A 15,796-nucleotide genomic window follows, 5' to 3' on the forward strand; every position below is an offset into this window, starting at 1 on the left:
TGTGATACGGAACCGCTATTATTTAAAATTTTTAGACCTTATAGCCAGAACCACCTAGCCATCAGAAGCTAACCAGCTAATTAGCTACAAGCTATTTAGTCATTGTTAGCCACTGCTAGCGGCCTTTACCTTCTGGACAGATACCAGCCCTTTTAAAAATATATATTTTTAGGCTGGATAATACTCGCCAGCCTACCAGTATCGGACTGTCTCTCCACTACAACGCCGGGTTCCTGCCGTATACCCTGGATCATTACTCTAGATCTTCACAGCTAGCTAGCACCCACCGAGGTACCCAGTACCGAAGCTATCCCTGAGGCCCGGATCACCGGATCACCGCTGCTACCGAGTGGCTATAGTGGCTAACGCCCCTGCCCCGATGCTAGCACCAGTTAGCCGTGAGCCAGGCGCAGACTAAATTACTACAACTACAATACCTCTTTCGCCATCTGGCTTGGGTCCTTTGTCGACACGGCGCCCCGCCGCACCACCACGACTGGTCTGCCGACGAATACTCCATCCACTGTGCCTTCAAGCGACCTCCGTCGGACATCAGAGCAGACGCTTCTATTAGCCCCGGCCTGCTAACTTAAAACGCCGTGTCGCCCGCGTGCTAGCATAGTAGCGACTACTCCGCGGCTTCCCTGTTCCATCTATTGCTGCCCCCTGGACCCTATGATCACTTGGCTACATAGCTGATGCCTGTTGGACTGTCCATTAATCACGGTACTCCATTCTGTTTATTTTTTGTTTATCTGTCGACCCCAGCCGCGAACTCAGGCTCTGTGTGTAGTTAACTGACCCTCTCTGCCTATTCATCGCCATTTTACCTGTTGTTGTTGTTTTAGCTGATTAGCTGTTGTTGTCTTACCCGTTGTTGTCTTAGCTAGCTCTCCAAATCAACACCTGTGATTACTTTATGCCTCGCTGTATGTCTCTCTCAAATGTCAATATGCCTTGTATACTGTTGTTTAGGTTAGTTATCATTGTTTTAGTTTACAATGGAGCCCCTAGTTCCACAAATCATACCTCTGATACCTCCTTTGTCCCACCTCCCACACATGCGGTGACCTCACCCATTATAACCAGCATGTGCAGAGATACAACCTCTCTTATCATCACTCAGTGCCTGGGCTTACCTATGCTGTACCCGCACCCCACCATACCCCTGTCTGCACATTATGCCCTGAATCTATTCTACCACGGCCAGAAATCTGCTCCTTTTATTCTTTGTCCCCAACGCTCTAGGCGACCAGTTTTGATAGCCTTTAGCCGTACCCTCATCCTACTCCTCCTCTGTTCCTCGGGTGATGTGGAGGTAAACCCAGGCCCTGCGTGTCCCCAGGCACCCTCATTTGTTGACTTATGTGTTCTCAAAAAGCCTTGGTTTCATGCATGTTAACATCAGAAGCCTGCTACCTAAGTTGGTTTTGCACACTGCATTAGCATACTCCGCCAACCCTGATGTCCTTGCCATATCTGAATCCTGGCTTAGGATGGCCACCAAAAATTCTGAGATTTCCATGCCCAACTACAACATTTTCCATCAAGATAGAACGGCCAAAGGGGGAGGAGTTGCAATCTACTGCAGAGATAGCCTGCAAAGTTCTGTCATACTTTCCAGGTCTATACCCAAACAGTTCGAACTTCTAATTTTAAAAATTTATCTCTCCAGAAATAAGTCTCTCACTGTTGCCGCCTGCTATCGACCCCCCTCCGCTCCCAGCTGTGCCCTGGACACCGTTTGTGAATTGATCGCCCCCCATCTAGCTTCAGAGTTCGTTCTGTTAGGTGACCTAAACTGGGATATGCTTAACACCCCGGCAGTCCGACAATCTAAGCTAGATGCCCTCAATCTCACACAATTCATCAAGGAACCCACCAGGTACAACCCTAAATCCGTAAACATGGACGCCCTCATCGACATTATCCTGATCAACTTGCCCTCCAAATACACCTCCGTTGTTTTCAATCAGGATCTCAGCGATCACTGCATCATTGCCTATATCCGCTATGGCTCCGCGGTCAAACGACCACCCCTCATCACTGTCAAACGCTCCCTAAAACACTTCTGCGAGCAGGCCTTTCTAATCGACCTGGCCCGGGTATCCTGGAAGGATATTGACCTCATCCAGTCAGTCAAGGATGCCTGGTAATGCCTGGCCTCCTCCCAGCTGCCCACTGCACTGAGGCTAGGTAACACGGTCACCACCGATAAATCCATGATAATCGAAAATTTCAATAAGCATCTCTCTACGGCTGGCCATGCCTTCCTCCTGGCTACTCCAACCCCGGCCAACAGCTCCGCCCCCCCCCCCCCCCCCCCCCCCGCAGCTACTTGCCCAAGCCTCCCCAGCTTCTCCTTCACCCAAATCCAGATAGCAGATGTTTTGACAGAGCTGCAAAACCTGGACCCGTACAAATCAGCTGGGCTAGACAATCTGGACCCTCTCTTTCTAAAACTATCCGCCGCCAATGTTGCAACCTCTCTTTCGTATCGTCCGTGATCCCAAAGATTGGAAAGCTGCCGCGGTCAACCCCCTCTTCAAAGGGGTAGACACTCGAGACCCAAACTGTTACAGACCTATATCCATCCTGCCCTGCCTATCTAAAGTCTTCGAAAGCCAAGTTAATAAACAGATCACTGACCATTTCGAACCCCACCGTACCTTCTCCGCTGTGCAATCCGGTTTCCGAGCCGGTCACGGGTGCACCTCAGCCACGATTAAGGTACTAAACGATATCATAACCGCCATCGATAAAAGACAGTACTGTGCAGCCGTCTTCATCGACCTGGCCAAGGCTTTCGACTCTGTCAATCACCGTATTCTTATCGGCACACTCAATAGCCTTGGTTTTTCTAATGACTGCATCGCCTGGTTCACCAACTACTTCTCAGATAGAGTTCTGTGTGTCAAATCGGAGGGCATGTTGTCCGGACCTCTGGCAGTCTCTATTGGGGGTACCACAGGGTTCAATTCTCGGTCCGACGCTTTCCTCTGTATATATCAATGATGTCGCTCTTGTTGCGGGCGATTCCCTGATCCACCTCTATGCAGACGACACCATTCTGTATACATCTGGCCCTTCCTTGGACACTGTGCTAACTAACCTCCAAACGAGCTTCAAACGAGCTTCAATGCCTCCTGTGGCCTCCAACTGCTCTTAAACGCTTCTAAAACCAAATGCATGCTTTTCAACCGTTCGCTGCCCACACCCGCCCGCCCGACTAGCATCACCACCCTGGACGGTTCCGACCTAGAATATGTGGAACTCTACAAATACCTAGGTGTCTGGTTAGACTGTAAACTCTCCTTCCAGACTCATATTAAACATCTCCAATCCAAAATCAAATCTAGAATCGGCTTTCTATTGGCCGCCTTTCCTTCCAGTTCTCTGCTGCCAGTGACTGGAACGAATTGCAAAAATCGCTGAAGTTGGAGACTTTTATTTCCCTCACCAACTTTAAACATCAGCAATCTGAGCAGCTAACCGATCGCTGCAGCTGTACATAGTCCATCTGTAAATAGCCCACCCAATTTACCTACCTCATCCCCATACTGTTTTTATTTACTTTTCTGCTCTTTTGCACACCAGTATCCCTACTTGCACATCATCATCTGCTCATTTATCACTCCAGTGTTAATCTGCTAAATTGTAATTATTCGCTCCTATGGCCTATTTATTGCTTACTTCCTCATGCCTTTTGCACACACTGTATATAGACTTTCTTTTTTTCCTACTGTGTCATTGACTTGTTTATTGTGTTATTGGCTTGTTTATTGTTTATTCCATGTGTAACTCTGTGTTGTTGTCTGTGTCACACTGCTTTGCTTTGTCTTGGCCAGGTCGCAGTTGTAAATGAGAACTTGTTCTCAACTAGCCTACCTGGTAAAATAAAGGTGAAAAAAATAAAATAATATAGTATGAAACACAGGGATATTTACATGCCATAAGAAATAACCATGTGAAAGAAAGAGACATGTAAGGCCTAAGGGGATTAAGGCATAGCTTTCTCTAGTTCCTGGCTACATATCTTATCTAATGGCATAGCTACTGTGCATGCGCTAGAGCAGAGAGCAAACTGGAAAGTTTAAAAAACTCTACAGTCACTACGGTAGCATGTGATCAACACTTCTAATATAAAGGTCATTAGCAACACTCAATATGTAGAATTGCAATAGGCTACTGATAATATGGCAATACAAATACATGCATGAATGTTTTATAATAAAAAAATATATTGTTGTATTTTTGTTTTTATTGATTTAAACAAAAACTATACATCGTACAATGCTCCAAGAGTGTGCAAAGGGTGGCTATTTGAAGAATGTCAAATATAAAATATATTTTGATTTGTTTAGCACTTTTGTGGTTACTACATGATTCCATATGTGTTATTTCATAGTTTTGATGTCTTCACTATTATTCTACAATGTAGAAAATAGTAAAAATAAAGAACCTCTTGAATGAGTAGGTGTGTCCAAACGTTTGACTGATACTGTATATATTTTTTGAAATACTTTAAATACATTTTCCGATGCATTTAACATATATTTTGTTATACATTTTAACATTTTTTTTTTTATAGATTTGAACTACATTCCGTAATATATGTTGGAATGTATTTAAAATGTCTTTAAAGCTGCAATATTTTTTTTTTAAATCTAAAAGATATATTTTTTCAGTTCTGGCTCCCACACTCCCACCTCCCCTCACAACCTCCTCAGCCCCGTCCTCCTTCTCAGCCCCTGTCAGTTTCCCACGCAAGTTCCGTCACAGATGCTTCTATTTGGGCTTTAATGGTTGCCTTGCCCTCTCTCCTTCGTACCTTGTCTTTACTCTTTCCTTCATATTGTCTATCCTCATCTCTCTGTCCTGCACATCCCCACCCCCCATCCCCTTCTTCTCTCTCTACAGAAATCAAGCCTACAATTCGGATATTTGATGCTGGCTCTGGCAGACAATAACTTTCCATGGGTTTTACAGAGAGAGGACAGGAGACCCTCTCCATCAGCAACACCAAGATCAAGACCAGGAGAAGAACACATTCAGCTGAGACCTTGTAAGTAGGATACAAACCTTTATACTACATAATGATGCATTGCTCAGTTGGTAGAGCATGGCGCTTGCAGTGCCAGGATAGTGGGTTTGATTCCTGTGACCACTCATATGTAAACAATTTATGCGTGCATGGCTGTAAGTCGCTTTGGATAAAAGCATATTCTAAATGGCATATACTGTATCATATTATACATTGAATGTGTCTTTTAACTAAATGTGTTTTTAATTGCTGTACGCTAAAGGTTGTATGACACATTGCTCAAGTAAAGTGTAACCCACAGTTTTTGACAGCTAGTGATAGAAACATAATATGTGATTATTTAAAATCACTGACGTGTTTAGTGGTCTCTGTTTAATAAGGCCCAAGAGTGAATAGAACAACATTTATGCAATGAGAAATAACACTGTGAATTCATTGAATGTACCAAGTGTAATTCACTGTATCTGGGCAGGGGGTAAATTTCAACGTCCAGAGTAATTGTTAACGTGTATAAACTCTGGAAGAAAGGAAAGCAGAATGAATTATGGCTCCAGGAAGTGTGATGGAAGAGTTTTTGAAACATTTGGTCGGTCCTGTGTCTGGAATTCTTCAACACACAGGTCCAGAAATAATACTCACTTTCTCTCTCTAACTTGAGGGAAAGACTTTGCAGCACTGCTCGTCCACCTGTATCAATACAGTACACTTTTGGTGTCACGAGAAAACCTTTAATCTCCAAAACATAACATTTTTATGGATAACCTTGTATTTCCTTGTAGGATAGAGATCTGGCGTGTTCTAAAATGTTGATGTTTATTTTAGCCTATAGTGATGAAACTGTCTTCTAAGGACTTTGATAAGCCCTAAATGCAGAGGATGAAGGTGCAGACTTACCATTATGCTCTCACATTTTAAGCTTTTGTACCCACTGTATTATCCTTCTCCCTAAAGCAGGGGAGCGTTATCCGACAAGAACTCACACTCTCTCTGCTATGAGCTGCCTGTGAGGTTGTCATGAGTAATTGGGCTGAAGTCACCCTTGCTAGTGGAGGAAGAAGAATTCATCTGAGATGTCTCATGTTCGATCGCCCCTAACTGAACCCTCATCCTGGAATAATACTTAGCACCTGGTCAGGAAACAGCTGTGAGCTGTCTATAACAAAGTCCAGGGCCTCTCAAAACACTACACCATTGAAGGGGAAAAACGAATCACAGATTAATTGAGAATTGTCGTGTCCAAAAGTTTCCTCTGTTTTAAGCACCATATGTGGTGTAACAGTACCTGGTGTGCCTACAGCAACATTTGGAGCAGTCATGATGGATGAACCCTCCACTGCTCCTCCACACACCTCCATCCCACAATAGATGTGCCTTGACGGCAGATGTGCCTCGAAGTCCCTCCCCTCTGACATCCCCCTCCACACAGCCCTGTTCCATCCGGTCTACAGCATGTCTCTCACAGACTACAAACATGGTGCCATTCCTCAAATGGACTACACATATGGCCCACCCTGCCCTATGTAAGTTGAGAACTACAGGAAGAGACGCACAATGCCCTGTTTGGACGATGGGGATAACAGCCGCAGAGGCCTGCCCAGTGTCCTAGAGTTGAGGTGGGTTCCTCTATGGTCATTGGGGCCCCTGAGGAGTGTCAGAAAGGTCAAGGTTATCAGCTTCCTGCTAGGATTGACGTTGACCTTCCTCATCATGGCTTCTTACATCTTAACCTGGGATAAAAAGGGTCTGATGCTGACCCTGTCACCGTTCCACCTCAGGACTATAGTCAACCCAAGCAGCACCCTCTCCCATAACCTGTCTTCTACCAAGGACTACGCCAACATTAAGCTCCTGGTGAAGTGCATTACATCTAAGCTTGAGTTCAGCCCAAGGAAGCTGCCTCTTCTGAAGGACGTTATCAATACGGACTCTCATGTGAGTATGAGCAAAGTATCTGGCCTGTTGTTTCATGTGTGCCGTTTTGTCTCAGGACAAAAATCCTTTCAAGCATTTATAATAGCAAATAAGATAATAGCATCATTACAATTGTCTAGAAGTGTTTGAAAGGTATTTTGACGATTTTTCTGTTTTGTTCTTCCCAGTTGTTTTCCGTTATTCCTCGTCAGTTCCTACCCAATATCAAGAGTCCATGCTGGTATGAGGAGCTCTCTGGGAAAACCAAAGTGGATCCTTACAGTAAAAACTTGTATGCAGTTCGCTCTAAGAGTTTCCGGACTGTCTGTGACTACCTAAGGAAACATTTCCAGGAACACTTGTACCACAGTGACGACAACAAGCAATACCGCCTGCGCTGTCTGCCATATTTCTACATCATTGGCCAGCCCAAATGTGGTACAACGGACCTGTTTCACCGATTGCTGCTACACCCGGAGGTCAAGTTCACCACCATGAAAGAGCCCCACTGGTGGACAAGGAAAAGGTTTGGTAAGCACTAGTCCCTGTATTTACTTTGGTAGAGCTGCCCAGAGAACTTGGCTTCCATTGATTTGGATGGAAAACTTTTACATTGGCTTCAACAGCCTTTTCACCCTGTCAAAATACATTTCTACGGGGAACCATCAGTGATGTGTGGAATAACTTCTTTCCATTTATATTCATATTATATCTATTTTGAGGTAATACTGTGTGCTTCTTTTCCTAATTATTGTACCTACATTCTATACTTTGCACACTAGTAACAATATAACTGAATGAAAACCCAAAGCGTTGTCTCTTATGATAATCATCTGCTTATAATTTTCCTTACAGTTATTTTTCAAAGATTTGTACAGAGTGAGTAAGTGTTGCTCTGAACCTCTACTGTAGTGTGTGGGTGATGGATGAGACCAGGTCCAGCCACCCAAACTAGTGTCTGTTGTAATTCATCTAATTGAATGAGATGTTTCAGAGTCTGAGAGGCAGCGTAGGTGTCAGATCACACTCTAAGGAGAGCTATACTGTTAATCATGCAGAGCGCATTGATTTCAGGCTCCATCGCCAAGTGGGTTTGTGGGCGTTCAAAGCAGCATGGGGAAATGGTTTGGGATGTTGATCTTTGTGCTGACAATTGAATGAGAAGGGCATCTACATCAGGTCTCCTGGGGACATCTAGTAAGAAGTCTTGATCTTCTTTAAGCTCTGACAAGTGTGAAAATATGGACAGAACTTCCTCTGACTTTGATCACCTTTTGAATGACACAGAAGGTTTGGTACAACACTTTTTCATTTGCTTTTGAGAAGGTCTATGATAGATCATAGATGGAAGTAGACGGTAGTGACATTTGATTGAATGATGACATCATTGACCATGGTGTTGCGCTCCCTTGCAGGTATCATCCATCTTAAAGATGGCCTCCTAGAACGCTTCCCTGTGGAGGATTACCTGGACCTGTTTGAACTGGCTGCCTACCACATCCAGGAGGGAATACTGGGGAATACCTCTGGAGACCACAGCCAGCGACACATTATTACAGGTAACCTACAGGTCATCTATATCTACCTGATACATATTGAATTATAATGAAATTAGGTAACTTTTTAAAATCTTTATAAACTCTTGGGATGTACTGCTTTCAACAAAGTGTGTGTGTGTGTGTTTGTGTGTGTGTGTGTGTGTGTGTGTGTGTGTGTGTGTGTGTGTGTGTGTGTGTGTGTGTGTGTGTGTGTGTGTGTGTGTGTGTGTGTGTGAGAAAGAGATGTTGTGTGATTACAAACCTCATTCAGTATTCACAGACAGTCTAGGACCTTCGACACTGATTAACACCAGAAGACTGTTTGTTTCTCCTTCCTCCATTATCAGTTCTCTCACTCCATTATTCACTCCATTCCCTCTTAATTGGCTCTGCACTAACCAGCATGATAATGCCAACACTCAAAATTGACATTTAAGGACAAGGTTTTGAAGTAGAATGTTGTTGCTAAAGCCACCATACGGTCCAGTGTTATTTAGGAATTATGAGAGGCTACCACTGTTGTGTTATATGCAGTGTCAAGTGTAATCACATAATGGGTATCACAAATATGTTTGATTGACAGGTGAAGCAAGCGCATCCACAATGTGGGACAACCAAGCCTGGAGCTATCTCTATAACTACCGGGCAGATGGGGAGCCTCCTTTCCTGGCCCAGGACTTCATCCACGCAGTTCAGCCCAATGCTAAAATCATTGTCATGCTCAGAGACCCAGTAGAGAGGTAAATATGTGGGAATTTTAATTTGACCAGTTTCTCACAGCAGGAAAATAATCATGCAGCAGCAGGAAATGTAAATGATTATGTGAATTATAATGAATGGACATTTTTGTAGGGGGTTGATAAATGTTTTGTTAGCGCAAATAATGTCTGATGTTTTTAAGTGGAAATTACAAATTTTAGAAGCCTTTTTAAACCTTGAGTACACCATTCTCACACAACAGGGTGATCAAAGAAACTTCTCACACAACAGCGTGATCAAATGAAGTCCTATACCTGTAGGACTCAGTAATGTTTTGACATGCTGTCACATAGTTTTCACTATAGGCATGTCTGTGCATTTGGTCAATGTAGCTGAAGAAAGTATGTTTTCTGGTTGGTGTGTGTGTCTCCCTCTGGTTTAGGTTATATTCAGACTACCTGTACTTCAACATGGCTAACAAGTCTGTGGAGGACTTTGACCTGAGGGTCTCAGAATCCCTACAGCTGTTTGAGGCTTGTTTAGCAGAAAACTCTGTGCGTTCCTGTGTCTACAACACTAGCCTCTCCAATGCCATGACGGTGAGTGGGACTCTTATGAATAAATAATAAATATGCCATTTAGCAGACATACTTTACTCTTACTGCTGGCATTGAAAATGTACAACACTCTCAACTGTATGTTCGTGCTGAACGATTAGTGATGAGTGCTTTTTGAGGTCGGTTCGATTTCGGTTAGGTTATTAAAAAATAATCACTATTTTAGATTTTGGTATAGATCTTTTTTTTAAACATTAAATGCATTATGAAATAATGACATTAAAATTATTTTAGAGCTTTTTAATGAATATCACAAAGCCAAAAATAGTGAACATTGAATTTCCAAAACATTGAAAACATTCCATTGTTTCTGTCAGGTCCACATTGGAGAGCTGTCTGACAAAATCATTTTACCAGTTCAAGTACAGTGAGCTCAAAGTATTGGGCCAGTGACAATTGTTTTGTTGTTTTGGCTCTGTACTCCAGCAATTTGGAGGGAATTATACAAAGACTATGAAGTTAAAGTGCAGCTTTAATTTGAGGGTATTTTCCATTTAGAAACTACAGCACTTTTTGTACATATTTGGTCCCCCATTTTAGGGGACCAAAAGTATTGGTACAAATTCACTTACATGTGTATTAAAGTAGTAAAAAGTTAAGTATTTGGTCCCATATTCATAGCACGCAATGACTACATCAAGAACAGAATATGTTTCTAAACCCTTTTACATTTATGTGGATGCAACCTTGATTATGAATAATCCTGAATGAATTGTGAATAAAGATGAATGAGAGAGTTACAGATGCACAAATATCATACCCCCAAGACATGCTAACATCCTCCCCTGTTATTGTAATGGTGAGATATTAGCATGTCTTGGGGTATGATATTTGTGTGTCTGTAACTTTCTCACTCATTATTCATGATTTATACGTAATCCTGGTACTGCAGCATCCACATTAATGTAGAAGTGTTTAGAAACGTATTTTTATTTACAGTAAAAGGGACTCAAAAATGACACAGTACATTATTTACCATTAATTTCTATTGTGCACAAAATAATCTGAAACACGACCAAAACAAACAGCAAATGTATCACGTTTTAGGGAAGACCCAGATGCAGACAGTGTCGAAGTAACAAAAGTTTATTACTAGAACATGGGCGGGCAAAACGACAGGTCAAGGTCAGGCAGAGGTCAGTAATCCAGATCAGAGTCAAAAGGTACAGAACGGCAGGCAGTCTCAGGGTCAGGGCAGGCAGAGGTCAATAATCCAGGGCGGTGTGACAAGGTACAGAACGGCAGGCAGGCTCAGGGCAGGCAGAATGGTCAAAACCCGGGAAAACTAGAAAACAGGAAGGTGGGCGGAGACAAGCACAAAGACAGGTGTAACAGATCAGGGTGTGACAAAATGCAGTCAACAAATGTGTAGAGTCACAAGCTTGATGTTGTCATTGTGTGCTATGAATATGGGACCAAATATCTAACTTAACTAATTTAATACACATATAAGTGAATTTGGCACAATACGTTTGGTCCCCTAAAATTAGGACTATGTACAGAAAGTGTTGTAATTTCTAAACTGTTCACCTGATATGGATGAAAATACCCTCAAATTGAAACTGACAGTCTGTACTTAACCTCATAGTCATTGTATTATATCAGTACTGGAGTACAGAGCCAAAACAACAAAAATGGTCACTGTCCCAATACTTTCAAGACTGCTTATTACCTATTAACTACTACAACTATCAATGCAGTAGAGCTACCTCACAAACTTCCTCCATCCCTCTCATCATTGTGTTGTGTACATTCCTCTCTCATGCGGTCTGTGTGTAGGCTATCCGTCTCTGTCAGAGTCGGGAAGAACAGGCACAATGGATAATGGTAATTGTAGTTAATTACCATGTTTCTCTTCTGAACTAGGTTGAATATTTGCCTAATGAAAACTACAACTAAAATGTGCCTATAATCCAGCGTCCCACATAGTTCTTGAATTTCTCTCTTGAGTGATTTGATTTCTCTCTAGAGAAACAGTGTTGAGCTCACAAAAAAATGATTGAACCGACGTTGGTCAATCGGTTGTTTAATAACAGAACCCCCCCCCCCCCCCCCCCCCCACCCCACCCCCCGCTCAGCACTACCGTAGGTATTCAGGGTAAATTCATTGGAATGCATATCCTGTTGTATCACTGTTCTTGGTGGATAGTGTATTGTCTAGATGGAAACATAAGAAAATTGTGCAAAAGCAAGAAGAAACACTTAGTTTGACTGCATTTATTAAGAGATCTGATTATGTAAACAAAGTGCATACAAAGTTAAACAGAGATGGCTTTGTCTATGCCAAATTGTAATACTTAACTAAATTGATTCCATGCCAAATTGTGATCCATAACTCAGGCCTTTATTTTCCATGTCTAATAGGATTTGTTATTCAAATCACGGCCACTTCCTGGAAGGTGGTGAAAATGTGCTGTGACATATGCCTCAGTAGATCTACTGACTTGATAACTGATTAACTAATCAAGAACCGTGAAGTTTCTTTTCAGAACAGATTCGACGGAGATGCACTTACTGAAAGTCATTTAGGAAGTAGTTGTCTCTGGAAATATTGGCATTTATTTACAGAAATTCTTATTACTGTTTTAACTATTTTACTACCTTGAAATTGATATTGGCTCAGTTTTATACAGGCACAGTATGTATGCTTTGTTTAGTTTATTTGGATCCTCATAGCTGTTACACTTTCAGCAGCTACTCTTCCTGGGGTCCACAAGTTTTAATGCTGTAAACATTTCCTTACTTGGGTGCAGCTGTCATAGCCTGGGGCACAGCTCGTTTACATAGGAAAAGCACAAATCTAGATACCTACTGCCAGAGATGTACACTACTGTTCACACTGTTCACACTGTTCTACATACATCTCAGCCTGATTTGTGGTAGTAATGTTATTGTATTGGTGCCAACATGGTGCTCAGAGTTCCGTGTGTACCTATTGAGGCACATATTTTCTAAGTAAAATGTATTTGACGTTCAGCAACGTGGATGTCATTGTCAACCGACATGGATGTTAACCTACAGTAGCTCCCCATTTACATTTGACTTCTGAATCCATGCGGTTGAGCTTATGATCATTTTAAAAATGTGTAAAGTTCATCAGCTCAGAAGGTGCCTCTTCTCTCTTTGCTGCATCTGCAGAGACATAATTACTTTTGTCGGTTGGTCTCCAGCACTCCCTGCAGGTTAGCTTGTGTACTGTTAACAGGAGTCATGCTGTGGTCTCTAGCACTCACTGCAGGTTAGCTTGTGTACTGTTAACAGGAGTCATAGCATGTAGCTTGTTCTCCACCTTCACAATGAAGCCTTGGTAGAAGAGTTATGGAAATCATATAGAAGTCTTACCTGCAGTGTTTGTTGTGATCCTCTCCAGGTCAGACTGAACCTAGGACTGTATATTGTCTTCCTGCTGGACTGGTTGACTGTCTTCCAAAGAGATCAGATCCAAGTTCTGCAGTTAGAAGATTACGCTGCCAATCTGAGACTCACCATACATAAAGTCTTTGACTTCCTAAATGTGGGTACGTACCGGGATTAAAAACAGTTATTCCACTGATTCTACATCAACATCCTAGGTGTGTCCAGAGCTAGGACACAATGTTGGTGATGCATGTCTGCTTCTTCCTCTGTGTGAATTTCAACATTTGCTGATCCTGTATGTGCCTGTCTGTACTGCATGTCCCTCAGGGCCTTTATCTGAGCAGACGGAGGCAGCTCTCACCAAGAGACCCATGTCCAACACACGGAGAGCAGCAGACAGGAGCCTGGGCCCCATGCTGCCCAGCACCAGGGACCTCCTCAGGGAGTTCCACCAGCCATTCAACCACAAACTGGCCATAATCCTGAACAACAAGGCCTTCCACTGGACAGAGACATAAGGAATGGCTTCATCTCAGATGGATACAGACCTGAGGAATAAGTACTGTACTAAATCCCCCATGGTCATTTGAGTCCTATGAGATGAACGATCAAGTGGGATAAGCCATGGACATGAATTAAGTCACAATGGGAGAACATTTAGTCAGTAAAATGTCTGAGGTGCTCTGAAGATCTGAACAATGCATCTGTCTAGTGCTTGAAGTTTTTCCTTTTGTTTGCCTTTCGTGATGATGCATTGACGGCGGTGCCCTTATACTGTATGTTGGAGAATAGTTTGCTTTTTGTAGGAGAGACTCCTGGAAAATGACTGGGGTAGAGCCTGGTGGACTACTCCCTCTAGTGGGAAAGCTTTGACACGACAAATATTGAGAGTAAAAAGAGAGCCTTCACATGCTAATGATTGATCATTTGAAAATACTGTTTGCCACTGGGTATTTCACTCTCAATCATTGTGAAACCATTATGTAAAAAACAATATGGGAGCAAACAGCACAATGGATTTTATCATGATGTTGCCTTCAATTTTCTTTAAAAACAAACATGAAACACCCTGGCTTCAACGCCATACACTGTTCTTTTTAACTACATTCTATTAAGTAAACGGCAAGGAAGTGACCACGTGGTCATAACCTGCTTTTTTTAATGTGAAATATTTCGATGCTGTTCTACACTGGCCTAGACACACAATCGACACATCCTCACACCAGAGGGCAACAGAACCACAGAGACACACTATGGAATCTCATTTCCCGCCAATGCAAGTCTATCTTCTCACCAAAGACTGGCATATTTGTTTCTAACTTATATTTTCCAGTAGTTTTCTTGTTTGTACACGCTCTGCACATGGACACATTTTACGTAAACTCAAGCATCAAGCCTAACTTGCCTGACGGGCTGCCCCGAGGTGGTGAGGGTAGGCGTCAACACATCCGCCACGCTGACCCTCAACATGGGGGACCCTTAGAGGTGCATGCTTAGTCCCCTCCTGTACTCCCTGTTCACCCACGACTGTGTGGCCGCACACGACTCCAACACCAGCGTTAAGTTTGCTGATGACACGACGGTGGTAGGACTGATCACCAACGATGATGAGAGAGCCTATAGGGAGGAGGTCAGAGACCTGGCAGTGTGGTGCCAGAACAACAACCTCTCATCTTGGAGCACCAAGTCTGGGAGCTAAAGGCTCCTGAACAGCTTCTACCCCCAAGCCATAAGACTCCTGAACAGTTAGTCAAATGCCTAGCAGGACTATTTGCGTTGACCCCCTTTTTTTTGCACTGACTCTCTTGCACTGGCTCTATGCACAGTCACTGGACTCACACATACTACACTGACACTCCCTCCAACACACACGCTCACACACACAAAACACATGCATATTGACGCCACACGCACACACACACACAAACTAACACATAGAAACACTTTCACACTCTTCACATACGCTGCTGCTACTCTGTTTATTATCTATCCTGATTGCCGAGTCACTTTTACCCCAAACTGCGTATACATATTACCTCACCTCAAATATCTTGTACCCCTGCACATTCGGTACTGGTACTTATTATATACAGCATTGTTATTGTATTGTGTTACTATTTCCTTTTTATTTTGCAAATTCTACTTACTTTTTAACTCTGCATTGTTGGGAAAGGGCTTGTAAGTAAGCATTTCACGGTGAAGTCTACACCTGTTGTATTTGAGCGCATGTGACAAATAAAATGTATTTGATTTGATAACTTAACAGCCACCGACTTGAATCTCTAGTTAATTTTTTATGTGTCTCAGCACAGGTTGGCGTGTTTTTCAAGTGTTTTACTGTCATAATAGAGTCCTTGACTCAAATCACACCCTACACTGAGTATACAAAGCATTAGGAACACCTGCTCTTTCCATGACATAAACTGACCAGGTGGATCTAGGGGAAAGCTATGATCCCTTACTGATGTCACCTGTTAAATCTACTTCAATCAGTGTAGATGAAGGGGAGGAGACAAGTTAAAGAAGGATTTTTAAGCCTTGAGACAATTGAGACATGGATTGTGTAGGTGTGCAACTCAGAGAGTGAATGGGCAAGACAAAAGATTTAAGTGCCTTTGAATGGTGTATGG

At 42.8% G+C, this 15,796-nt stretch overlaps 1 protein-coding gene across 4 annotated transcripts in view; it reads left to right on the forward strand.

The window, feature by feature from the left end:
* Positions 1 to 15,429, forward strand: part of LOC139562361 (carbohydrate sulfotransferase 15-like) — a 38,654-nt gene extending 23,225 nt beyond the window's left edge. The window contains exons 2-9 of one of the 4 annotated variants that reach the window (XM_071380038.1): positions 4,921 to 5,065; positions 5,996 to 6,976; positions 7,144 to 7,486; positions 8,371 to 8,514; positions 9,077 to 9,233; positions 9,635 to 9,791; positions 13,180 to 13,323; positions 13,494 to 15,429. In XM_071380038.1, coding sequence (XP_071236139.1) covers positions 6,596 to 6,976; positions 7,144 to 7,486; positions 8,371 to 8,514; positions 9,077 to 9,233; positions 9,635 to 9,791; positions 13,180 to 13,323; positions 13,494 to 13,646 — 1,479 coding nt within the window. In that variant the 5' untranslated portion in view covers positions 4,921 to 5,065; positions 5,996 to 6,595 and the 3' untranslated portion in view covers positions 13,647 to 15,429. Of the gene's footprint in view, positions 1 to 4,920; positions 5,066 to 5,995; positions 6,977 to 7,143; positions 7,487 to 8,370; positions 8,515 to 9,076; positions 9,234 to 9,634; positions 9,792 to 13,179; positions 13,328 to 13,493 lie in introns of all 4 variants that reach the window. The other 3 variants (XM_071380035.1, XM_071380036.1, XM_071380037.1) reach the window with 3 other exon arrangements.
* Positions 15,430 to 15,796: the final 367 nt, after the last annotated feature.

Source organism: Salvelinus alpinus, chromosome 32 (genome assembly GCF_045679555.1).
Source record: "Salvelinus alpinus chromosome 32, SLU_Salpinus.1, whole genome shotgun sequence".
Lineage (NCBI taxonomy): Eukaryota > Metazoa > Chordata > Actinopteri > Salmoniformes > Salmonidae > Salvelinus > Salvelinus alpinus.